This window comes from Plectropomus leopardus, chromosome 8, assembly GCF_026936395.1.
Source record: "Plectropomus leopardus strain MGB_pleo_1.0 chromosome 8, ASM2693639v1, whole genome shotgun sequence".
In the NCBI taxonomy this organism is placed as follows: Eukaryota; Metazoa; Chordata; class Actinopteri; order Perciformes; family Serranidae; genus Plectropomus; species Plectropomus leopardus.
The window spans coordinates 25,858,371-25,878,175 of NC_142183.1; the positions used below are offsets into that span (position 1 = coordinate 25,858,371).

The 19,805-nt window shown below is 38.4% G+C and overlaps 2 protein-coding genes across 2 annotated transcripts; both read left to right on the forward strand.

The window, feature by feature from the left end:
• The first annotated feature begins 725 nt into the window (after positions 1-725).
• sncb (synuclein, beta) lies at positions 726-17,843 on the forward strand. Its single transcript, XM_042493679.2, has 6 exons — positions 726-886; positions 1,868-2,001; positions 9,292-9,321; positions 9,614-9,699; positions 15,280-15,366; positions 17,007-17,843. Exons 2-6 carry the CDS (start codon positions 1,881-1,883, stop codon positions 17,034-17,036), a joined length of 354 nt encoding a protein of 117 aa, XP_042349613.1. The 5' UTR covers positions 726-886; positions 1,868-1,880; the 3' UTR covers positions 17,037-17,843.
• A 308-nt stretch (positions 17,844-18,151) lies between these two features.
• Positions 18,152-19,510, forward strand: adirf (adipogenesis regulatory factor). Its single transcript, XM_088081259.1, has 3 exons — positions 18,152-18,308; positions 18,587-18,649; positions 19,124-19,510. Exons 1-3 carry the CDS (start codon positions 18,230-18,232, stop codon positions 19,225-19,227), a joined length of 246 nt encoding a protein of 81 aa, XP_087937385.1. The 5' UTR covers positions 18,152-18,229; the 3' UTR covers positions 19,228-19,510.
• Positions 19,511-19,805: the final 295 nt, after the last annotated feature.

The following is a 19,805-nucleotide window of genomic DNA, read 5'->3' on the forward strand; positions in this document are numbered from 1 at the left end:
GATTAACTTGACTGGCTGGTCAAAAAAAAAATCAATATGCAGCACGGGTGTATTGCTGGGTCGATCCACCCCCATCTCTTAGGCATAATGGTATTACCCTCAGATCACACTCCTGTTCTACGCATGTCACTATGAACACTACACAGGAGTGGCATGATTGGTTTTAAACGTCTACCACCTCATGATAGTATATGAGACAAATGTTAATTGGCTAATTGGGGCAGTGGAGATGTATTAAATTGTTTGCAATTATACTTAAAATGGGGTGATGGTTACATTTGTTAATGAAAGGCAATTAAAATGGTATCAGTTTAAAGTGCAGTATGGGGTGATAAAGTTAAATCCAAAATGGAGTCCACGAATAACCAAGTAGGTCAAGTAGTCTCAATATAATTTTATTCTAACATTATTTCATTTATTAAATGTTGACAAATGGGAGATAGTAATTGCACGCAGAGTCCATATTATTGTGCTCAATTACATTTTTATAGTGTCACTATATATTCCCATTATCACTTTACAGCCATAATACGTGTTTTTTTCCACGGTTTTGAGCTGATGCAACAGTAAAGGGACAAGATGACGTTGTGTCTCTGTTAAACTCATTTTCCGTGCTGTACCAGTTGACATCTGGGGCTGATCAATAGTGGAGAGGATGGTGGAGAGAGAGAGGGGCGGGGGAGGGAGGAGGAGGAGGAGGAGGAGCAGGAGGGGGGACGTGATAGTCTCAGCCGCACTGTGAAGGGGGCCGTCCCTGTGTGTGGAGATCAGCCCGAGGAAGGCCCACCTAGTGATCATCTGAAAAATATCTCCCATTTGGACGATAGTGTGACTCGACTCTGCGACTGAATCATAAGGGGACAAGTCGACGGCTATTTGTACATAGGTAAGTACTCATTTTTGCCTGGCATTAATTTTTTGTGTTATTTTTAAGCATATAGAGGTCACCACCATTTAGGGAGCGTGCATGTGAACGTCGTCATTGGAAGGCACTGGTTTGCACCGTGTCTAAATCAACTCTTGTAACCAACATTCCTATGTGTATACTGTATATATGTATTAATTACCATGCCCTCCGTGTCAGTTTATTATCAATTTCTGTCTGCAAAATTATGCAAAGAAATCCAGTCAGGTACGGATGCAAATGTGAGAAATGATATCGTGGAATTATATGCATGTGGTCATAAACCTGCAACCCCCAGGATGGCACTGGGAGGACTGGTGTGTAGTGCATAATATAATTCGAGCTGCAGCCTTGTCTGATTTATTTAAATGTTTCCCTGCATGTGATCGGACGAGCTCACATTACATCCACATAACTCAACATTAAAACCGTGATGCATGCAGATATGACAGATCGTGCCTCCCTTCCCCCAGCTACATTCTTGCGATACATGCCACCTTCTAGTATAATGTGATGTACAGTCCCTTAAAAAAAGGGCCTGCTCTCTTTTTTCCCAGGCGCAGCCCTGCCATCTCGCTGCCACTGAGAGTAGCATTACAGGCGAGCAATAATTAATGAGCTCCTCCACAATTAACCATTTCATTGAAATCTTTCGCTTTTGAATATTTAATGGTTTGACGAGGATGTGAAAAAAAGAGGGTTGAACGCATGAGTGAACTGGGGGGGTTACTACAGCCTGATGGCTGGGCTGCAGCTGTCACGATCTACCACAGGAGGCAGTGCTGCCCTCTTTTACTATGCTCTTATAATAGACTGATATCCAGAGAGGGTTGTAGAAATAGATAGAAATAATACATTTGGTTATTAATTTGAAGTAGTTAATGCCACAGATGCATATAAATAAGTTGAAATTGACATGTGTACATAAACAGTGATGGTGACTGACAACATCTCTCTCCACAGTAACTCGGCCAAGATGGATGTGTTTATGAAGGGTTTGTCTAAAGCGAAAGAGGGGATGGCTGTGGCCGCAGAGAAAACCAAGGAAGGAGTTGCAGTGGCGGCTGAAAAGACTAAAGAAGGAGTCATGTTTGTAGGTAAGATGATCACGAATCTGTTATTTCAAGTTATTTTACATGCAACTCATACACAGGCCCTTTGAGACTGCTAATGCTCCTCCTCTATGCATGAGCAGCAAGAGAGAATGTTTTATAAATCAGCTCTTGCAGCATGCACAAATGTCCTGAAACAAATGGTTAAATTATACAATAACTTGAAATAAATAGCCTGTTTCCCCCCATTCGTGAGAGGAACCAGGCTGGGTGTACTGCTTATTCTTTATCTTTGTGCACCATCATAACACAGTTGGGTGACACCTTCATGGTTTCCTCTGTGTAGCTGCAGCTGTTTTATTGCGCTCAATATGTGCTGTAAGTTAAAGTAACTGTTATGTGACAGTGCAAAGATGAATGCACTCCTTAAAATTCAGAGTGGTTTATTATAGCTGCAGTAATTTAATGAATAAACCAGCCTGAAAGTTGATTAATAGCTTTGTTTTACTTATGTAGGGTGACGCAGTGTTTGAAACCTGAGCAAACGGGTTTGATATCTTTCAAAAATTTGTAAAGAAGGAAATGACCAACAGCAGAAGAAATTAGCAAGAAATCAATGAAAAAAAATACATGAAAATTATCTGAAAATTAGAAAAAAATACAAATTTAAAAAAGAAATAAAGAAAGAAAATCACTTGGAAAAGGAATTTAAAATTCTAAAAATTGTGGAGCGTAATTTTAATATGTAAATATGATAATTGGCTATAAATATAATTTCCCCCTAGTTTTTTTCCCCCCCTTCAACATCTTCCCCCAACTTTTTAAAAATAAATTTCAAACTAATTTTCTTGGAATTTGTGAAACATTTCTTATCAAGTTGCTCATTGCCTTTTTTCCTCCATATTTTTTTTAAAGAAATTGCACCATTTGGCTCAGGTTTCAAAGGTTTAATTATTTGTTAAAGGTGCCCAAAAGCAGCATGAGAAAAAGGGTGATGATATAGGTTTCAAAGGCTTAAATATTCAGCAATTTTCCTTTTGTATTAAGTATATAGCTAGTATTTGGAGGGTTTTTTTCTAACTTTTTTTAAGCACAAGGAAAATATACAGAGCAAGTCAGGGAATAGATGTATAAAGGATAGAATTTAGCAACAGTGGTGGAAATAATGCTACAACACAATCAAATACAAAAATAAAAGCCCAACAGAGGTACCGTTATATAGAAAATCAAGAGAGAAAAAATATTATTTTAAACTAAAAGGCAACAAATCGAAAAGCAGAGGCGATCAGGCAAACAAATAAGGAGCACAAAAGTAAGAGACATTGAAAGAGCAAGGACCCAGATAAAGACGCAAGTATTTACTAGTACTTTTTCAAAAAGATGCGCAGGGATAAAAAGTTATTTTTGACAAACATGATTTGATACGAGGCTCTGAATGTCCTCGTGCCCTCTCGCCTGACTTGCCTGGGCTACAGGCTGGAGACGGGAACAGGGGTGGGGGTGGGGCAGCAGGATGGTGGGAGCAGCTCTTGCCACATGTCAGGACATCGGACGGCAGCAGATTGTAAAACAGTCTCAGCCTGCGGTCTCCTCCTGGAGACAAGCAGACCAAAGGCCTCTGTGTTTGTTGTTTACAGTGCAGCCTTATTTGTAATGAACATCATTACAGATATCTGTACAGATTAGTGCCTCTGTTGCATGATTTTAAAGTGCAATTGCCAAATATGTGCCTTAGATTTCTGGCCCAACTTGTTTTTGATCATCATTCAGATAAGCACACGAGACATGGTGCAATAGAAACGGACAAACACATTGTCTAACCCCTTTGATCATCCTGTGCAGAACATTAAAAAACCCCCAACTCTCATAGTCGTCATATTCCAGCTTTACCTCTCACTTGTTAAAGCAGTGCTATGCATTATTGAATTGTCTGTGTTGCTGGGCAATAATTTAGCGTTATTCATTAATGGTGTGAAATCATTATAAAATAATTAAATTTTGATGTCAAGATAGCCATTGCTTACCAGTTCTGTTGTCTAAATAATTAATAGCAAGCTTGATAAATTCAAATGCTGAACAAAGAGATATCGGCCACATTTTAGAGAACCTAATCAGAATTGCATAGTTTGGTTTTCATTCACTCTACTAAATATTATTTTCATTGCATAAATGTTTTGGTCTGTTGGATATTGCGGCAGTCTGCCTTTTTGCAAGGCATTGATTACAGTAATGTACATCACTGCCTGTGCTCACTGTCTTCACATGCTGGATAACGTGTATTATTGGGCTCCAAGAGTCATTGTAAACGGTGGATCTCTTGCTCACCATTGTTTTTTATGTATGAAAGTGAATAGGCCTGCTTTATGTACACGCTGCCTCAGTCACCAGAAGGGGTGATGGAAAAATCAATACAGAATAGTTTTGTGATATTTTTGTTTGGCAATATCCTACTGATACACAGACGCCAAGTATCGATTTTCTTTTTATGTAAATTATTAATATTACAGGTTCACTGAACTTTTGGTAGCCTACTAGTATAATGAAATAAACAATTGTACTATTAAGTACAATAGATACAATTTGCTGCAATAAGAATTATTGAAGTGAGGTGAACAGACTTAAAACTTTATATCCTATTAAATAATATAGATGTTGACAAAGTTCTACTTTGTTCACATAATTTGCAGTTGAAAAGAGGTTAAAAAATGCAATATACCACTATATATATATCACAATACTCAACATATTCGCATCACATTTAAAATTACAATAATATTGTATTGTGATTTAAGTGTCACATTGATATTGCATCATGGGCCCTCTGGTGAGCCCCACCCCCAGTCAGTGCTGTGTTTTTATTTACAAGACTGTTGTTGGTAATTTATCTTCTCTTTTAGACATGAGCTATAAAAGTGACAATCTCTAGTCGCAGTACTTTTTCATTTTGTTGTGCCCATTGTTAAATCTGAACTAGGAGAACACTTTTGGGTTCTCTGTAGCTTCTGCATGGAAACATCTGCAGAGTGATCTTAAGTTTCAAGACACGGTGACCTTCAGTGAGTTTAAAACCAAGGTGAAATCTATCGAGTCCAGGCTGTCTGTGTGCAAACCTTTTATCTCATCATTTTAAATATCATCAAATTGATTTGCTTTTATGTTAATTTTATGTTGAATCAAATCAATTTTATTAAAAAAAAAATGTTTAAGGAAATGGCACACAAATAGTAGTCCACATTTAAATAGCAATAACAACAATAAATGGCAGTAGGAATTACAAAACGATATTATATGTGCATAAATGTAAAACAGAATAAAACTGGGAATTTCATTTACAAGCATGATAGATTATAAAATACTAGAATATTAAAACCACTAAGAGAAAACAAAGGCCATTGAAAGGCCATTAAGATTTGTCAACGCTGGTTTGCTGCTGTCCAGGTCTCCCTTGTAAAACAGATCTTTGATCTCAATGGCACAAACCTGGTTAAATAAAGGTTAAATACATTTTTTAAAAGTCAGAAAATTATAGGGAAAAAAAATAACAGTTCCCTGAGAGTTCACGGTGACATCTTCAGACAGCTTATTCTGTCCAAGCAGCAGTCCAGAAGCCAAATATTTAGTGTTTACAGTTACATAAGATAAAGAAAAGATGAAAATTATCGTGATTCAGAGGCTGGGAGCAGATCATGTTTGGCATTTTTGCTTGAAACATGACTCTCATGTACCACACATTGAAGGAGCATTACTTGTTTTATTACATTTAATGTGATTTCATGTGTTTACCCAGCAATATATCTATACTGACAAACATAATGTTGTGAATAATAAATTATTTCCTCCATATGGGCCAGCTCTGCTTGTAGCGTACAGTTGGTCTGTGAGGGGTGAATGGGGGGAGGGCCAGATGACTCAAGGCACTCGGAGCTGGACTCGGTCCCTGGGACCTGCAAGCCGTTTACAGATATTTATTTTGTCAGTTTTTGAGCTCATGTCAGAGAGCCCGAACTTCCAGTGACACCCCTGCTGGTAGTTCCACAGTCTTCAGCTCGTGCCATTGATCCAGTGACAGCATGTTTTTCAAGAGACGTTGGGTATTCCAGGAGAAGTTGTCAGATGTGTCTGCATTTAGATGGAATCCAATTACCCTACATATTTAGCACCGTGACCAAACATGTCAATCTGCAGTCAAAACACGTGCCGGCTCCTTTTCGTCTTCTCCGTGTCGTGTCTCATCACGCCTTTTAGCCTGTGGTGCTCAGGAAGGGAAATGAGCATTTCTGTGGCATCCCTGTGCTTCTGCGTGCTGCTTGTTGATCATGCCCTAGAAAGCTGCGTTTGATTTGCTTGAAGGCCCCTCTTGGAGGAGGGGTAAGAGTGATCTGATAGGCCTGTGGCCCACCTTTTGACAGCTGCTGCAGACCGCCCACCCAGCTGAGCTGAGCAGTCAGCCTGAGTAAGGCAAGAAGGAGAGGCGGAAATGAGAAAACCCTGCTGTACTAGATGCCATTTAATGTCACAACCAACAACATCATTCCCAGAGCATCTTTGTACCCAGAGCGACAGCCTCGGTATACGTCAGCTCCTTTCTACAGTTTCATTCAAGCTATAATCCCTGTTACTAGCATTTGCTAAACCACAGCTACAACCTGAAATTGTAATACAAAAAAAAAATACTCTTAGTTTCAAAAAAATAATTATTGGAATGCTAATTTTTATTATTAATATTGAGTGATAATATTTTGCTATATTTAAGGTTAAATTTGCATGTGAAATTGGGTTTTTTTATGTTAGAGCATCAAGTCACATTTAGAAGTCACTCCAAAGAACAAGACTTAATCTGATCATTTTCAGAGAAGATGGGGTGGAGACAATGAGCAGCCTAACAACACATAGCCCAAAAAATAGCCAGGAGTTAATACAAAGTCATAATAAGCCAAAAAGAAAGCAAAGATCAAAAATACACAATAAAATTACCCGATTTTTTTTTCTGTTTAACATCATTTTGAATATATAATTATAATAATTATAAATATTATTTCCTGAGTATTCTTCCCTAGTTTTTGGTTATTTTCAAACAATTCTCACCCTTTTTAAAAACTAATTTTCATGTTATTTTCTTTGTCACATTTTAATAATTTATTGTAATTTGTTGGACAATTCTTGCCATGTTTGTCATTGCCTTTTTCCCCATGTTTTTGAAAGAAATAAAATCAATTGGCTCAGTTTTCAAAGGGTTTAAGACAACTTACAGCATTTTGTAATTCTGTGCCATTGTTTTATTGTCTGGAGAATAATAAGCCTTAAAATGGCACACCTCATTTGTTAATATATCTAAATTTTTACCCATGGCCATTATCCGTTTGTGTTACTATAACTGCACTTCACCACAGCAGATGCTTAAATGGATGCAGATTTTAGAAGTACCTTTTGCTTTGAGGCTCCCCTTTTGTAGTGACGCTTCTGTACTTCATCATCATCCAGCCTCTCCTCAGTTGGCTTTTAAAGGCCCCCAGGGACCAATAAGCCACGTACACTGCTGCACAGTAGAGAGGATGACAAGGCTCGAGTGATCAGGAGCAGTGGGCACACAGTTGATTGCCCAAATAGCTTGATGGAGTGAAGTTAAGATGGATGAGATCTGCCAAAGGTCAAAGCATTGATTGGTGGTTTTGGTTTGAGTCAGCCACAAAGTTTAATAACTCACAATAAAAGTACCGAGCAACCCGAGTGCTGCAGCCAGGATTGTTCTCTAGTACCTCTGGAGTAGTGGCAAACTGTGAATAAATAATAAAGCTGGTAATGCATTACTTATATGACAAATTCAAAGCGACATTTCACAGTTTAAAATGAGCAGTGATAAACAGCATGCTGCGGTGCTGTATCTTTAAAAAATGCAGAATTGGTGGTTACCAGACCTTTTTACACAGAGATTGCGCTGCTAAATCCCTTCTTTATGCCTTCTATGCGTCATTCTGCTTCATTTAGATAGCATGCCGGCATCACAGAAGCAATAGAGGCGTGACAAGCCTGACGTTTAACACAACAGTGTCTGCCTCTAGTGCGACATATAACACATGCGTCGGCAGCTCTTTCTAAACAGTAACAATGGCTTTAACATGGCAATAACAAAAATGTACCATCATATGGTGGCTGATGTCATCCTCTGCTGGGAGGGTTAGGAGCCCCGAATCTCTTTGTTTTCCCAATTTTTGGATATTTATGGCCGCTGTTCCTCTTCTGTGACTTAGCCGCTAACTGCTACCAGCTGCTTTTTTCTCCCACAGTGGGCCGCACACATAAACACGGCGTCTAAATGTCACATCCATGCGGCCCATGGTTACATCCTGCTGGCTGTCCCTTTTACACAGACCTCGATCCAGCACTGTTACTTTCTCCACTGGCGACTCAAAGGCGAGACAACTCTGTTGTCCATTCTGCAATCTTCCGCAGCCCACAGAACAGCGAGGTGGCATAACAGTGCAATATTCCCATCCTTGAACAGGCAGACTAAAGGGGCTTTGGATGCCTGTTGCTCATGGTCTGACATCTTTTTTTAAAGGCCGATCTCACCTGAGTGCTGTGGGGGTAAACACCCAATAATGACCCGAGCACCATAATATGTGCACTCTATCTGTTATTGTTGTGTGTCCACCAAAGCATTTTTTTCCTGTCCTGTTTCCTTTTCCTGAGTGGAAAAATATTTAAATTTGGGTAAAACGCTGCACTTGTCAATTTGACCAGCCATCACAGTGGAGAGGGGCGGGAACAAATACCGTAAAGACCAACTGTCATAGGGGACAAATAACAAGTACTGAATAACAACAATTGCTGTTTCCAGCTGGGAAAAGAAACGCTTTAGAGGACGCACAGCCAATGAGAATTCGATCGCACAAGAGCATATTGACCACCCAAACAGCCAGAAGTTTACAGCCCTACTTTGATCTATTCAAGTGGTAAAAGATCAGTTTGAATAGAAATAGAATAGAATAAAATTTATTGTCAATATACAAAGTACAATGAAACTTTAAGTGTCATCTCTGCAATAAAACAAACAAACTATTACATACATAATAAAAGTATGTCTGTAGTATCTGCAGAATAGCAGAATAAGTGTACATATATACATATGTTACACAATATAAGGTCAGTAATGGTGCATTTTATGAAAGTACAAGGTGGGAAAAAACTCTGAAATGAGTGTTAGCAGTGCTTCAGTGGTTACTTTAATTAAAATGTTTTTGTTCATACACAAACAAACAGAAAAGTCTTGAAATGCAAAATGTCAAATGGTACTTCACACATTTTCTAACAAATTTCTTTTTATTCTTTATTCAGGTAGCAAGGCCAAAGACAGCGTGGGCACAGGTAAGTTTTCATTCTGTTAGTCAAATGTAACCATCATTACTGTACCAGTAACAAGCTCAGATTCATGCCAGTTTACTGACACTTACTCCTAACAGGAAAATGGCAAATTCATTATGGTGACAGGGGAGAGTTTGTGTTGTAGGGGGCATGTCTAAGTGGTCATTTTGCACAATAATCAATTGGGAAACAAGAGAGGGCAGTAATGATGTGCATGGTTTTAATCTGTCTGCTGAATCTGTGCAGATCATGTTACATGTGTATGTGTGTGTGTTATGTTTGTTTCTCTCTGCAGTGGCTGAGAAGACCACTGGAGCCGTCGGGAACATCGTTGCTGCAACCGGCCTGGTGAAAAAGGACGAGTTCCCTGCTGACATGAATGTATGTATGCCATTTTATACTCCATCAGCTCCCAGCGAGCGCAAACTGTCAAGAGTAACACACCGTTCTAGTTTCAGTGAGTCCCTCTTATCAGATAAAGTATTGCAGTGTGTTCACGCACACCTGCAGGATATCAGTGGGTTCTGTGAAATCACATCAGAGATGACTGGGGAAAACGTGCATGTTTAAAAGCTTTGAATAATACATATCTGTGGTTAGTATGGCATTTGTTAGATGTAATTTGGGTTGTATTTTTTTTTTTTACAAACATGATTGCAACCACCTATATTTCTTTATCAATTAATCTATAAATATATTTTTTATTTTTTGTTTGGTCCATTAATCATTATTTGAAAGTTGTTCATATTATAAGTATATATGCTATGAGTTTGAACAACCCAAAGGGCCGTCATCAAATTGCTTTCTTTGGATAGTCCAAAACCTAAAAAATACCTAGCTGTTTAATTACAGTTTTAATATTTTAAATCTTCTCAAAAGATTAGGTAAGGCAGTACATAAAGACCCCCTGGCTCTTCTTATACAATGTAAAGACGCAGCAGTGCTATACTTAATACTAGGGCTGTACCGAATTAATTTTTACATTTAAGCTTCTTCTTAGTTATTTGTTGTTGTTGGTTTTTTTTTGAATGAAGCTTCAAATGTCTGTAGTCATATTTTATGACTTTATGTGACTGTATGACTTTATGTCACCTTAAAAAATACTTGAACAAAATCCTCAATTTGAATAAGTTATTCATTGGATTAAATTAGTTGTTCTTTTAAAAAAATGATTATTCTTTAATGAATAAATGAAATTTAGGGTGCTGTTAGATTGCTGTAAGACCACTTTAGTAACACGGGTACGTGCCTTCATCTGTGTGAGGCAGGCAAAAGAACAAACAGGGTTTCTTTGGTTTTTTTTTAAAGATTTAATGCCAACAATTTGGGTTAGAATCATACTTTTTCTTTAAATAACAACATGTGATTTTGGAAATGATAACATCTATGCTTGGGGAGTTTGTTTTGTTTTGTTTTGTTTTGTTTTGTTTTGTTTTGTTTTGTTTTGTTTTGTTTTGTTTTGTTTTGTTTTGTTTTGTTTTGTTTTGTTTTGTTTTGTTTTGTTTTGTTTTGTTTTGTTTTGTTTTGTTTTGTTTTGTTTTGTTTTGTTTTGTTTTGTTTTGTTTTGTTTTGTTTTGTCTTGTCTTACAATTTTTTGACTTTTGGACTTTACAATGCCCTGGAATTATTGGAAATGTTTGGATCACACCAGTCAATCGTAAGCAGTCCCCACTGGAATCTGACTTTACAAATGGTAGAATAATCCTGATATCAGTGTAGCCTATCTTCATCTGCAACTGTGCAGAAATACTGTGTTTAAATAGAACAAATAGACATGCAGAAAAATAAAGCTGTGCAGGTTCATATGCTGATTTAGGTTCTGAATATCATATATGAATGAAGCTTCCAACTATTCAGTACAGCCCTACTTAATACAACTTTAAAATACACTCAGACAAATTTTTTATGTGTCAAATCGAAAAATTATTTTCCAAAGGAGCACCCAGAAATGTAATATTTTGTGCCCACAAAGTTTTGGGACTCGCAGCAGGACACATATTTTAAAATTTTAAATATACTGACTTTTAAACCCCAAAACATTGGATCCTATTTCCCATAATGCAGCCCAATAGCATCTTTGATGTCATCATCAGGGTTATTTTCTCAGATTTTGCAAAACTTCCTCCAGATCCTTCCTCAAGATATTAGACAACTGTTTTTGGAGGCAGAGTAGTACTCATGTGGACAACTACATTAAGCTTTATGTATGAATTCAGTGGAGTGCCCTTTTAATAGCATGCATATTTTGAAAAGACTCCGCTTTGTATATAAGCATGGCAACAATTCAAGAGCTCACTGTTATTCTTGATTCAGCGTACTTACGTTTGTACACACGTGCCTGAGGACAAGTGACAGAGAAAAAAAAAACAACCTCAGATCCAGATCGGAGCCTCACTTACAGTTGGCAACTTGCTGCAAGTTGTGTTCATTAGTCTGGACAGGATTTTGGTTGTAGCAGAGCCAGATTTAGACAGCAAGGATAAACACGGGCTGATTAATTTGCGTGTCACTTTAATATAGAGTTACTGGTCCACATCTGTTAGCACAGACATTTGCTGTGCTTGAACTTCTCTAACCAGATAAAAAGTTGTGTATTTGAGTTAAAAATATGTTTCTCAATGCTTGGAAGAATAAAACAGGATGCGGCACAGCATGATTTCCTCAACATTTACACTGCAAAATGTACATCACAGAATGTACATGGGTGAACTGCTGATTGGCAGCCTTTATACAGATAAATAGGAATAACTGAAATTGTCCTAAGGCTTTGTTTTACACTTGTTTTATTTAAGGAAGCTTGAGAATTCCTGAGGATGAATTATCGTTCCACAGAGTCCGCTCCGCACACAGAGCTGCCTTCAGTCTATAAAATAGCTTCAGCTCAGAGCCTGTTTCACTGTTCAGGTGCTCTGAAAGAGCTAAACAATCTCTCTGTGGGACTATCAGCTTTCTTTAACGCAGCCTTTCCATTATTGTACCCTGACCTGCTGAAGACCTTTGCTAATGTCACCGCTCTCTGTCTCCTCTCAGATCAGTTTATACACACCTTGATCTGAGAAGAGAAGTGGATTCGATTTGTCTTTCCACAAACATGGAAAATTCAACATATAGCCAAGCTCACATTTTTACTTACACACTGCTTGTGTTTGGCATGTTAAATGACTTGGTTGTGTGCTGTCAGCATGTTGACATTTCATCTTTCGCTGTCAGACTGTCAGTTAAACAGGGAGTTCCTTGTGCTGTCCAAAGCCTTCATCCCTCAGAGTTGGACCCTCTCCACTGACTCACTAATCTAGTAAATCTGACAGCCCGCTCTAATAGGCTTCTTGAGGGCCATATCTAAGTGATAAAGCTACACATTTCAACACCCTGACAACATATTGATGAACTGTTGACATTATTATCACATGTGCAGCACTTTCCTTTATTCATTCTAGTGTGTGCTGGGCTGAATCTGCTTAACCCTTTGAAACCTAAGCAGATTGGCTTGATTCCTTTCACAACTTAACAAGAAATTAATTAAAAGAAATTAGTAAAAAAGTTACAAGAAAATGTAGGAAAAAAAGGTAAAGAACAAACAAACAATAATTACCTGGAAAAAAATGAACTATGATCATTATTAATGTTATTAACAATATTAATAATACATATTTATTTATTTCCTATAACTTAATCTCAAATATATAATTGTAATAGTTATATAGTTTTCCTTTAGAATTGTTTAAATATATATTTTTTTATATTCTATGTTTTCATTTGATCATTTTCTAATGATTCTCTCTCATACAATTCATACAATAAAATGTTTTACTGAAATTTTTTTTAAGATATAAATAAAATAATAGTTTATAGATAAATAAAAAGTCTGAGCATCAGGCTTCTCGTTTTTTACTGGAGTCTCGTCTGAATTCAAATGTGACCAATCAGACGCAATCTCTTATAATCACACAAATAGCCTTTTGTCATGTTCATTTTGTTTTCAGGCAATGATCCGTCTGATTAGGTGTGTCTTTATGGTGGTTTCTCATTGTGCAGCGCTTAAGGCTTTGCTAATCGTGTTGGTGGGCTTACAGCAATAACACCAGCTTGATACAGTACATAGGATTACAGTCTGTTCTTCACTGACCTAATTGACTTGATTAGTGCTGGGTTTAAAAATAAATGTGTGCTGACCCACTAGCTTTGTTGAAAGGGCTCATAGTAGCAGGTGCAGCAATGATGGAGCGCTGTCTGCTTCAAAAGGAAAATCATGTTTACACCTGCTGTGATTAAAGGGACAGTTCTCCACAAAACAAAAGTATATATTTTTCCCTTTTCTTGTAGTGCTATTTATCAATATAGGTTGCTTTGGTGTGAGCTGCAGAATGTCTGCGATATCGGCCGTAGAGACATCTCCTCTCTTTCAAATATAATGGAACTAGATGGCACTCGTCTTGTGGTGCTCGGAGCGCAAAAAAAAATACATGTGAAAATTCAATCCAATGTGACTTACCAGAAATCCTCACCCAGTTACTTAAGATAATCCACAGACCTTGTTGTGAGCAGTTTTATGTGGTAACTATTTTCTTTCAACAGAACTACACCTGCCAACCATATCACATCACAGAAGGAAGTGCATCTACTGCTAGCTCACCTAGCACCACTGAGCTAGCCAACATTTAAGCTTTAAGACTAGAAAGACATCATAAATATTCACATTTTGTGCTGTCATGAGCACAAGTCTCTCGTTCATGAGTAGATGCAGGTGTAGCTGGATTTGTTTTATCAAACAGGAGTGAATTTTGTGTAACCTCAATGATCTCTCCGCAATGTCATCTTGCCATGTTGACTGTGACACCCTGGAAATTTATATGGATTTTGTGGATTTGATTTTGGCTGTCAGTGCTTCTAGTGTTCAACAAATCACTCTGAAAGTGATCCCTCAGATATCATTTGCCACTGTCGTTGTTTTTGTATTTCTGGCACTTTGCAATCCCCTTGAGTAAGAACGATTTTTAAAACAATATGTATAGTTGTGTGAGGATTGTTAAAAGAATGTTTTGATATAGTTTTGTTTTTGTTAAAAGTTGTCCCCAATCAGTCCATAAATCAATAAATTTGCCATTGTCTGTGAAGGCATGAGAGGAAAAACAAATTTTCCTTCACAAATTCAAAGTAACACGGCATGACTAATTGTTACTGGCTGTGAAACTCATTAGCATGCTAAAATTTACACATTAACCAAATTATTTTCTCGGGTTAAGGGAATATTCAAAGTTATTGCAACTAATCCAGATGGAATCATGAATATCAAATCTCATCCATCCAACAGTTGTTAACATACTTCAGTCTGGACCAAAGTGGTGGACGGACTGACGGACCGACATTGCCATCCCTGACATGTTAACATAACTGAAGATTCACAAGTTATCTAACAACACTTATCACACTTAGTATCTCTTCTAAACACCTGGATGAAAGATTATTTAGTCACCTGCACAACAGAAAAGATTTTTAATCTGTTTCACAAGTCGTGACTGTTTCCTGATCAAAAGACGATGGTAGCTAGAAATGACAGACATCGTCACTCTATTTATAGTATGTGAACCAAACTTAAAGATTTCTATCATGTCACTTGCAATTAAGTCATATTTTCATACAAAATAAAGCATCCATATCAGTCTGCCTGGATTAGCAACTAAAGAGACAGATTTAGTATATATGTTTGATTTTGCAACAGACAGAATATTTGTTCATGCACATGTCTGTGAGAGTCTTTGGGGATTCTGGGATTCAGAAAATCGGTAAGCGTTTGTGAAACCGCCTTCTGAGCTTTTCAAAGATCGTCGGGTATCATTTTTCAAAGAATCGGATGCTGAGCTCCGTGACTCAAATGTAAAGATGATGTAATACATATACTACTGCTGTTAATGTCATTTTTGTTTCTTCATCGCCTCCGTCTTCCTGTCTGTGTCTCTGCAGCCTGAGGAGTACGGGCAGGAGGCCATGGAGGGCCAGGGAGAGGCGATGCTGGAGCCAGAAGGGGAGACATATGACGAGACCCAGCAGGTAATCAGCCTACACGACACAAAGTGCAATAAAGTATCTCATGTCCGTGTGTTCAAATTAAACCATATGATTATACTGTAAAAAGCTTTTTGTGTGTTTTGTGAAAAGCCTGTAAAAAAAACCCTATGAAGCCGGACTGTAGTTGAGTCTATTCACTTACAGTAGATGGAGGTTCATCAGTATTCAGTAGCTCTGCATGGTTACACATTTTAGCTGTATTGCATTTCAATAGCACTCCACACTTGCCCTCCACTTCTGTCCCACACAAACACTACAGCTCACTCTGAGGTAATTCTCATTTTCTCTGGAAATGAAAACAGAGGGCTTAACAAGCCAGTTGCCACACTGTACAGTGAGTACAGTGAATATAGCACCGCCTACCTACACAGAGCGGGGTGTGTGTGTGTGTGTGTGTGTGTGTGTGTGTGTGTGTGTGTGTGTGTGTGTGTGTGTGTGTGTGTGTGTGTGTGTGTGTGTGTGTGTGTGTGTGTGTGTGTGCGCACGCGCATGTGTGTAAGAAGGATGGGAGTCTGACACAGATGGTTATTTTTGGAATTTGGCTGTCAGGGGCGAGACAAACTGTGCAAAACCTATTGCTTTGAGACCGGATTTTAAATAGCAAAGAGTAAATAAAAATACCACACAATGCACATAATGTTGAAAAGATCATTTTACCAGTACATATGATCATTTACAGTACTGCATGGATTATGTTTTAAGCCAGAAAATTATGATATTCTGAGAGGACATTAAAATAATCAGAATCAGCTTCAGTTGGAGGAAGATTTAAAGTGAGATTTTGCGCAGTCTCTAAAAATGTTTGATTTATTCTGTGCTTTTAGTCAGGATTTTCTTTTCATGCCCACTTACAGTCTCCCATCAGTGGATTATTGCATTAATCAGCTAAAGAAATAAAACTGAGATATTCCCTTAGATGCAAATTTAAAGTGAATTTCTCAGAGGCAGCAGCTTGTGTCATCCATGTCCTCCTCCATCTCTCTCTCTCCTACTCCTCTCCTCCGCATCACTTTCCCCTCCCCCACCCTTTGCTACACCAGCAATCTGTGAGCTCTAGTCTGAATGGGTGTGGTGATGACGCTGTCTGCCTCCATGCATTGTGGGTAATGTCAGGGTCTCCCTGCATTGCTGTGAATGTGGAGTGCTGCAGAGTGAATCGGGCCCTCTTAGGGAGGATTTGGAGATAAAAATCCATCTCATCCAGTGTTACTCTTGGTTTTGTGAACACATTAGATGACCTAAGACTATTGCACATTCCTGGAGGCTGTGCTCTTTTTTATTTTTTTATGATAATGTGCGTGGAGGAGGCGTGTGCAGGGTTACAAGGATGCTGGGAATGTGCTCACGACACGTCCTTGAAACTGGTGTAGGCTTGTGGTGCCCTCTGCAGGCTGGAGAGAGGCACTGAAGCAGCAGAGGCGCTCACTGTGATGGAGTGACATCATTGCCTTCAGCAGAGTGTGATCATGTGTTAGCATAAGCCCTCTGTCATATGTATTCTTCTTAAACCGATTTAAGTGGAATTTCATGCGCTTAAATATTAATAGAATTTCACCTGGAGCTTCTTTGTGCTGCAGATTTGACCCGCCTGTCTCTTAACATCTGTTCTTCTTTCTCCCCAGGAGAGCCAGGACTATGAGCCAGAGGCATAAAAGCACCAGTCCAAGCCACCATCCAACCAGCAGCACAATAATATTTCTAATAATAAAAAGGACAAATGCTGAAACTATTACGATTATACCCCCGTTGCAAAAAACCCAACAAAAAAAGACAAGCATTCCCACTGAAAAATGTTCTTCCTTCAAGACAAATCTTTTATTATTATATATTGTAAATGTCATGTTCTTAATGTAATGTGTTGGGTGTAGGTATTTATTGAGATGTAGGATTTGTCCTCTCTGTCTCATTTCCTTGACTCCCTCCCAATGAAATGAGACCAGAGCCAGGGCTCGTGACTTTGTACTCGTGTGTATCTGTATTTAGAAACGTGCAATAGATGTTCATCATCTTCCAATGAGACATTGGGAGTGGAAAAAATAAATATGTCCGGTTGCAAGCAGATATGAAAACAATAATATCCTCCTAAGTGTCGACAATGCCTATTTGTGGGTTCTTTTTTTTCTTTTTTTCTTTTTTTTTTATGCATTTCTTTGGAAATTTCTTTGGACTTTTTTGAAGTAAGAGTTTTTTACATTGTATCTTTATAGTTGCTTGTGAAATCATTCCAGTAAATCTGTTAGAAATTGACAGAGTATACATGTTTGTGTGTGCGTGTGTTTGTGTGTACTGAAGATTTTATCAAGTTAAAGTCAATATATTATGTCTTGAAATCATAATGGTTGTCAAATCAGTATGTGCTTTAAATTGCAGGACTTGTCAATATAAAGGTTTATGTGTTAAGCCAGACATACATTCCTCTGTAAATAAAAATTAAAAAAAGAAAACATTTGTTAGCAATGTTTGGTTTTTGGCATTGATCTTTCATTATATTTTAAATCTCTTGTAACCAGTTCTGTTATTTGTTTTTTTTTTTCCTGCCTGTTGCTCTAAATGAGAATCTATTATGCATTGTCCTCACATGTTCCCCTTTTTCGCTCACTCTCGTCTGGGGTTTGACTACAGGATGTGTAAAATCTGCTGAGCGGGCTCTGGCCACTGGCATGGTGCAGCCATAGTTGGGATGCCAGTCTGATCGCGCTTGTTTGGGTGGGTTTTGTTTGGGTTAATCCGTCTGGAACGTGCAGGCTCGGTGGTGTCGGGCCCAAACAGAGGGTATTAAACAGCCTCCCCCGCCACTGTCGGCTCAGATGGATGTGTGGACACTGCAGGGGCAAAGACAGGAGCCATGGCCTCGTTCAAGAAGTCCTTTGAGAGCCTGAAAGGCACGAGCCACTCGGCCGCGAAGGGAGTCACAGACACTGCAGGTACAAAATGACAGCTGTAGGACTCCAGGGCAAATGTAAAGTTTGGTTGAAAGACTTTTTTTTCAGTATCTTTCTTGGCTTTAAATTATATTCACATTACAGTAAATCATTTTAATTTCGTCTTTCACAGCTGTTTTGAAGTATTTTTCACATGTAAATGACTTTGAGATCTCTAAATTAAGGCCTTTACAATGAGTTGAAGTCTTTAAAAACAAAATGTAACAGTTTTCCCTCCTAAGGTCAGTCACTAAGGTAAGTCTCTGTCATGTGTTTTTCAGTGCAGGCAGCTCAAGAAGCTGTGCAGCAGGTGGCAGACTCCTCCAAAGAAACAGCCAACATAGGTAACGTGCACACTCCTACGTCTTTGAGGCTTCATGATGTGACAATGGATATATTACTCGGAGAAGATAGGATTTAAAAGAGGCCTGAGAATGAAAAAACTTTGCTACCAGATGAGATGTTTAACGGTCACTGAGAGATGAGCTCCTAAAATTAAATGAACATTTTTACTATTTAAAAAATGAATTAATCTCTTAGAGTTGGAAAGAAAAACACGTTTAAGTGATACCTGGAAATATTATATGGTGTAACGTTTAATACTTGGTGTGACACAGGGCTGTAATACAATTCACTCAAATTTAACTTGGATGAAGGTGGTTTTAGACAAAATGTCACAGGAATAGAATGATGACCTATTTTTTATATAAGCTTTTTAAATACACACAAATATATGATCCTACGTTTGCATACTGATGACAAAAGTTTGATTTGTTATTTAGCATGTTTTTTCTCTGCTCCTCTCTGACTCTTTGAAGCTGCTCAAGAGGCCAGCAGACAGACTCAGGCAGCCATAGGAAAAGCTGCGGACAAGGCCACGGACACCATCAAGGAATTTGGACAGAAAGTGGAGACCAAATGATCCTTGAAAAATGAACAATTCTAGCTGAAACACTGGAGCCAACCTGTCTTATCATCCATTTTACTTCAGTGACAATGTTGGGGTGGAAGTGTGTTGGCATCAGAAAAAAAGACATATCTACATTATATCTCCAGTATCTCCACACAGCTAACATTCCAAAGGAAATCTTTATAAATTGTCTTTTTATTTCTTATTCTCTTTTCTCCTTTTTTTGCGTTCCTTGCTTTATTATAGATTTCATTACATGTGACTATTTTGGGAAATAAAAACAGATACCAACTTGTTTGTCAGTTGTTGTTTTTTTTTTAAAAAGTGATATCCTGCCACACACAGTGGAGATAACACTGTTAGTCTCTCTGCCTGTGCTGCATCCGGTTTTGGCTCACTAACGATCACCACAGTCATTAATACCAACACATTGCCGAGGAGACGGCCTTTGGCAGGCTGATGGCTCCTGACGAGAATACGATAGAGGCTGTCTACCTTGGCCCCTCGGCAGCACACCTCCCTTGCATCACTCTACGTGGTTGCTAGGCAACAGCACTCTGCGGCGGCCAGGGATTGGTGGAGGCCTTTGA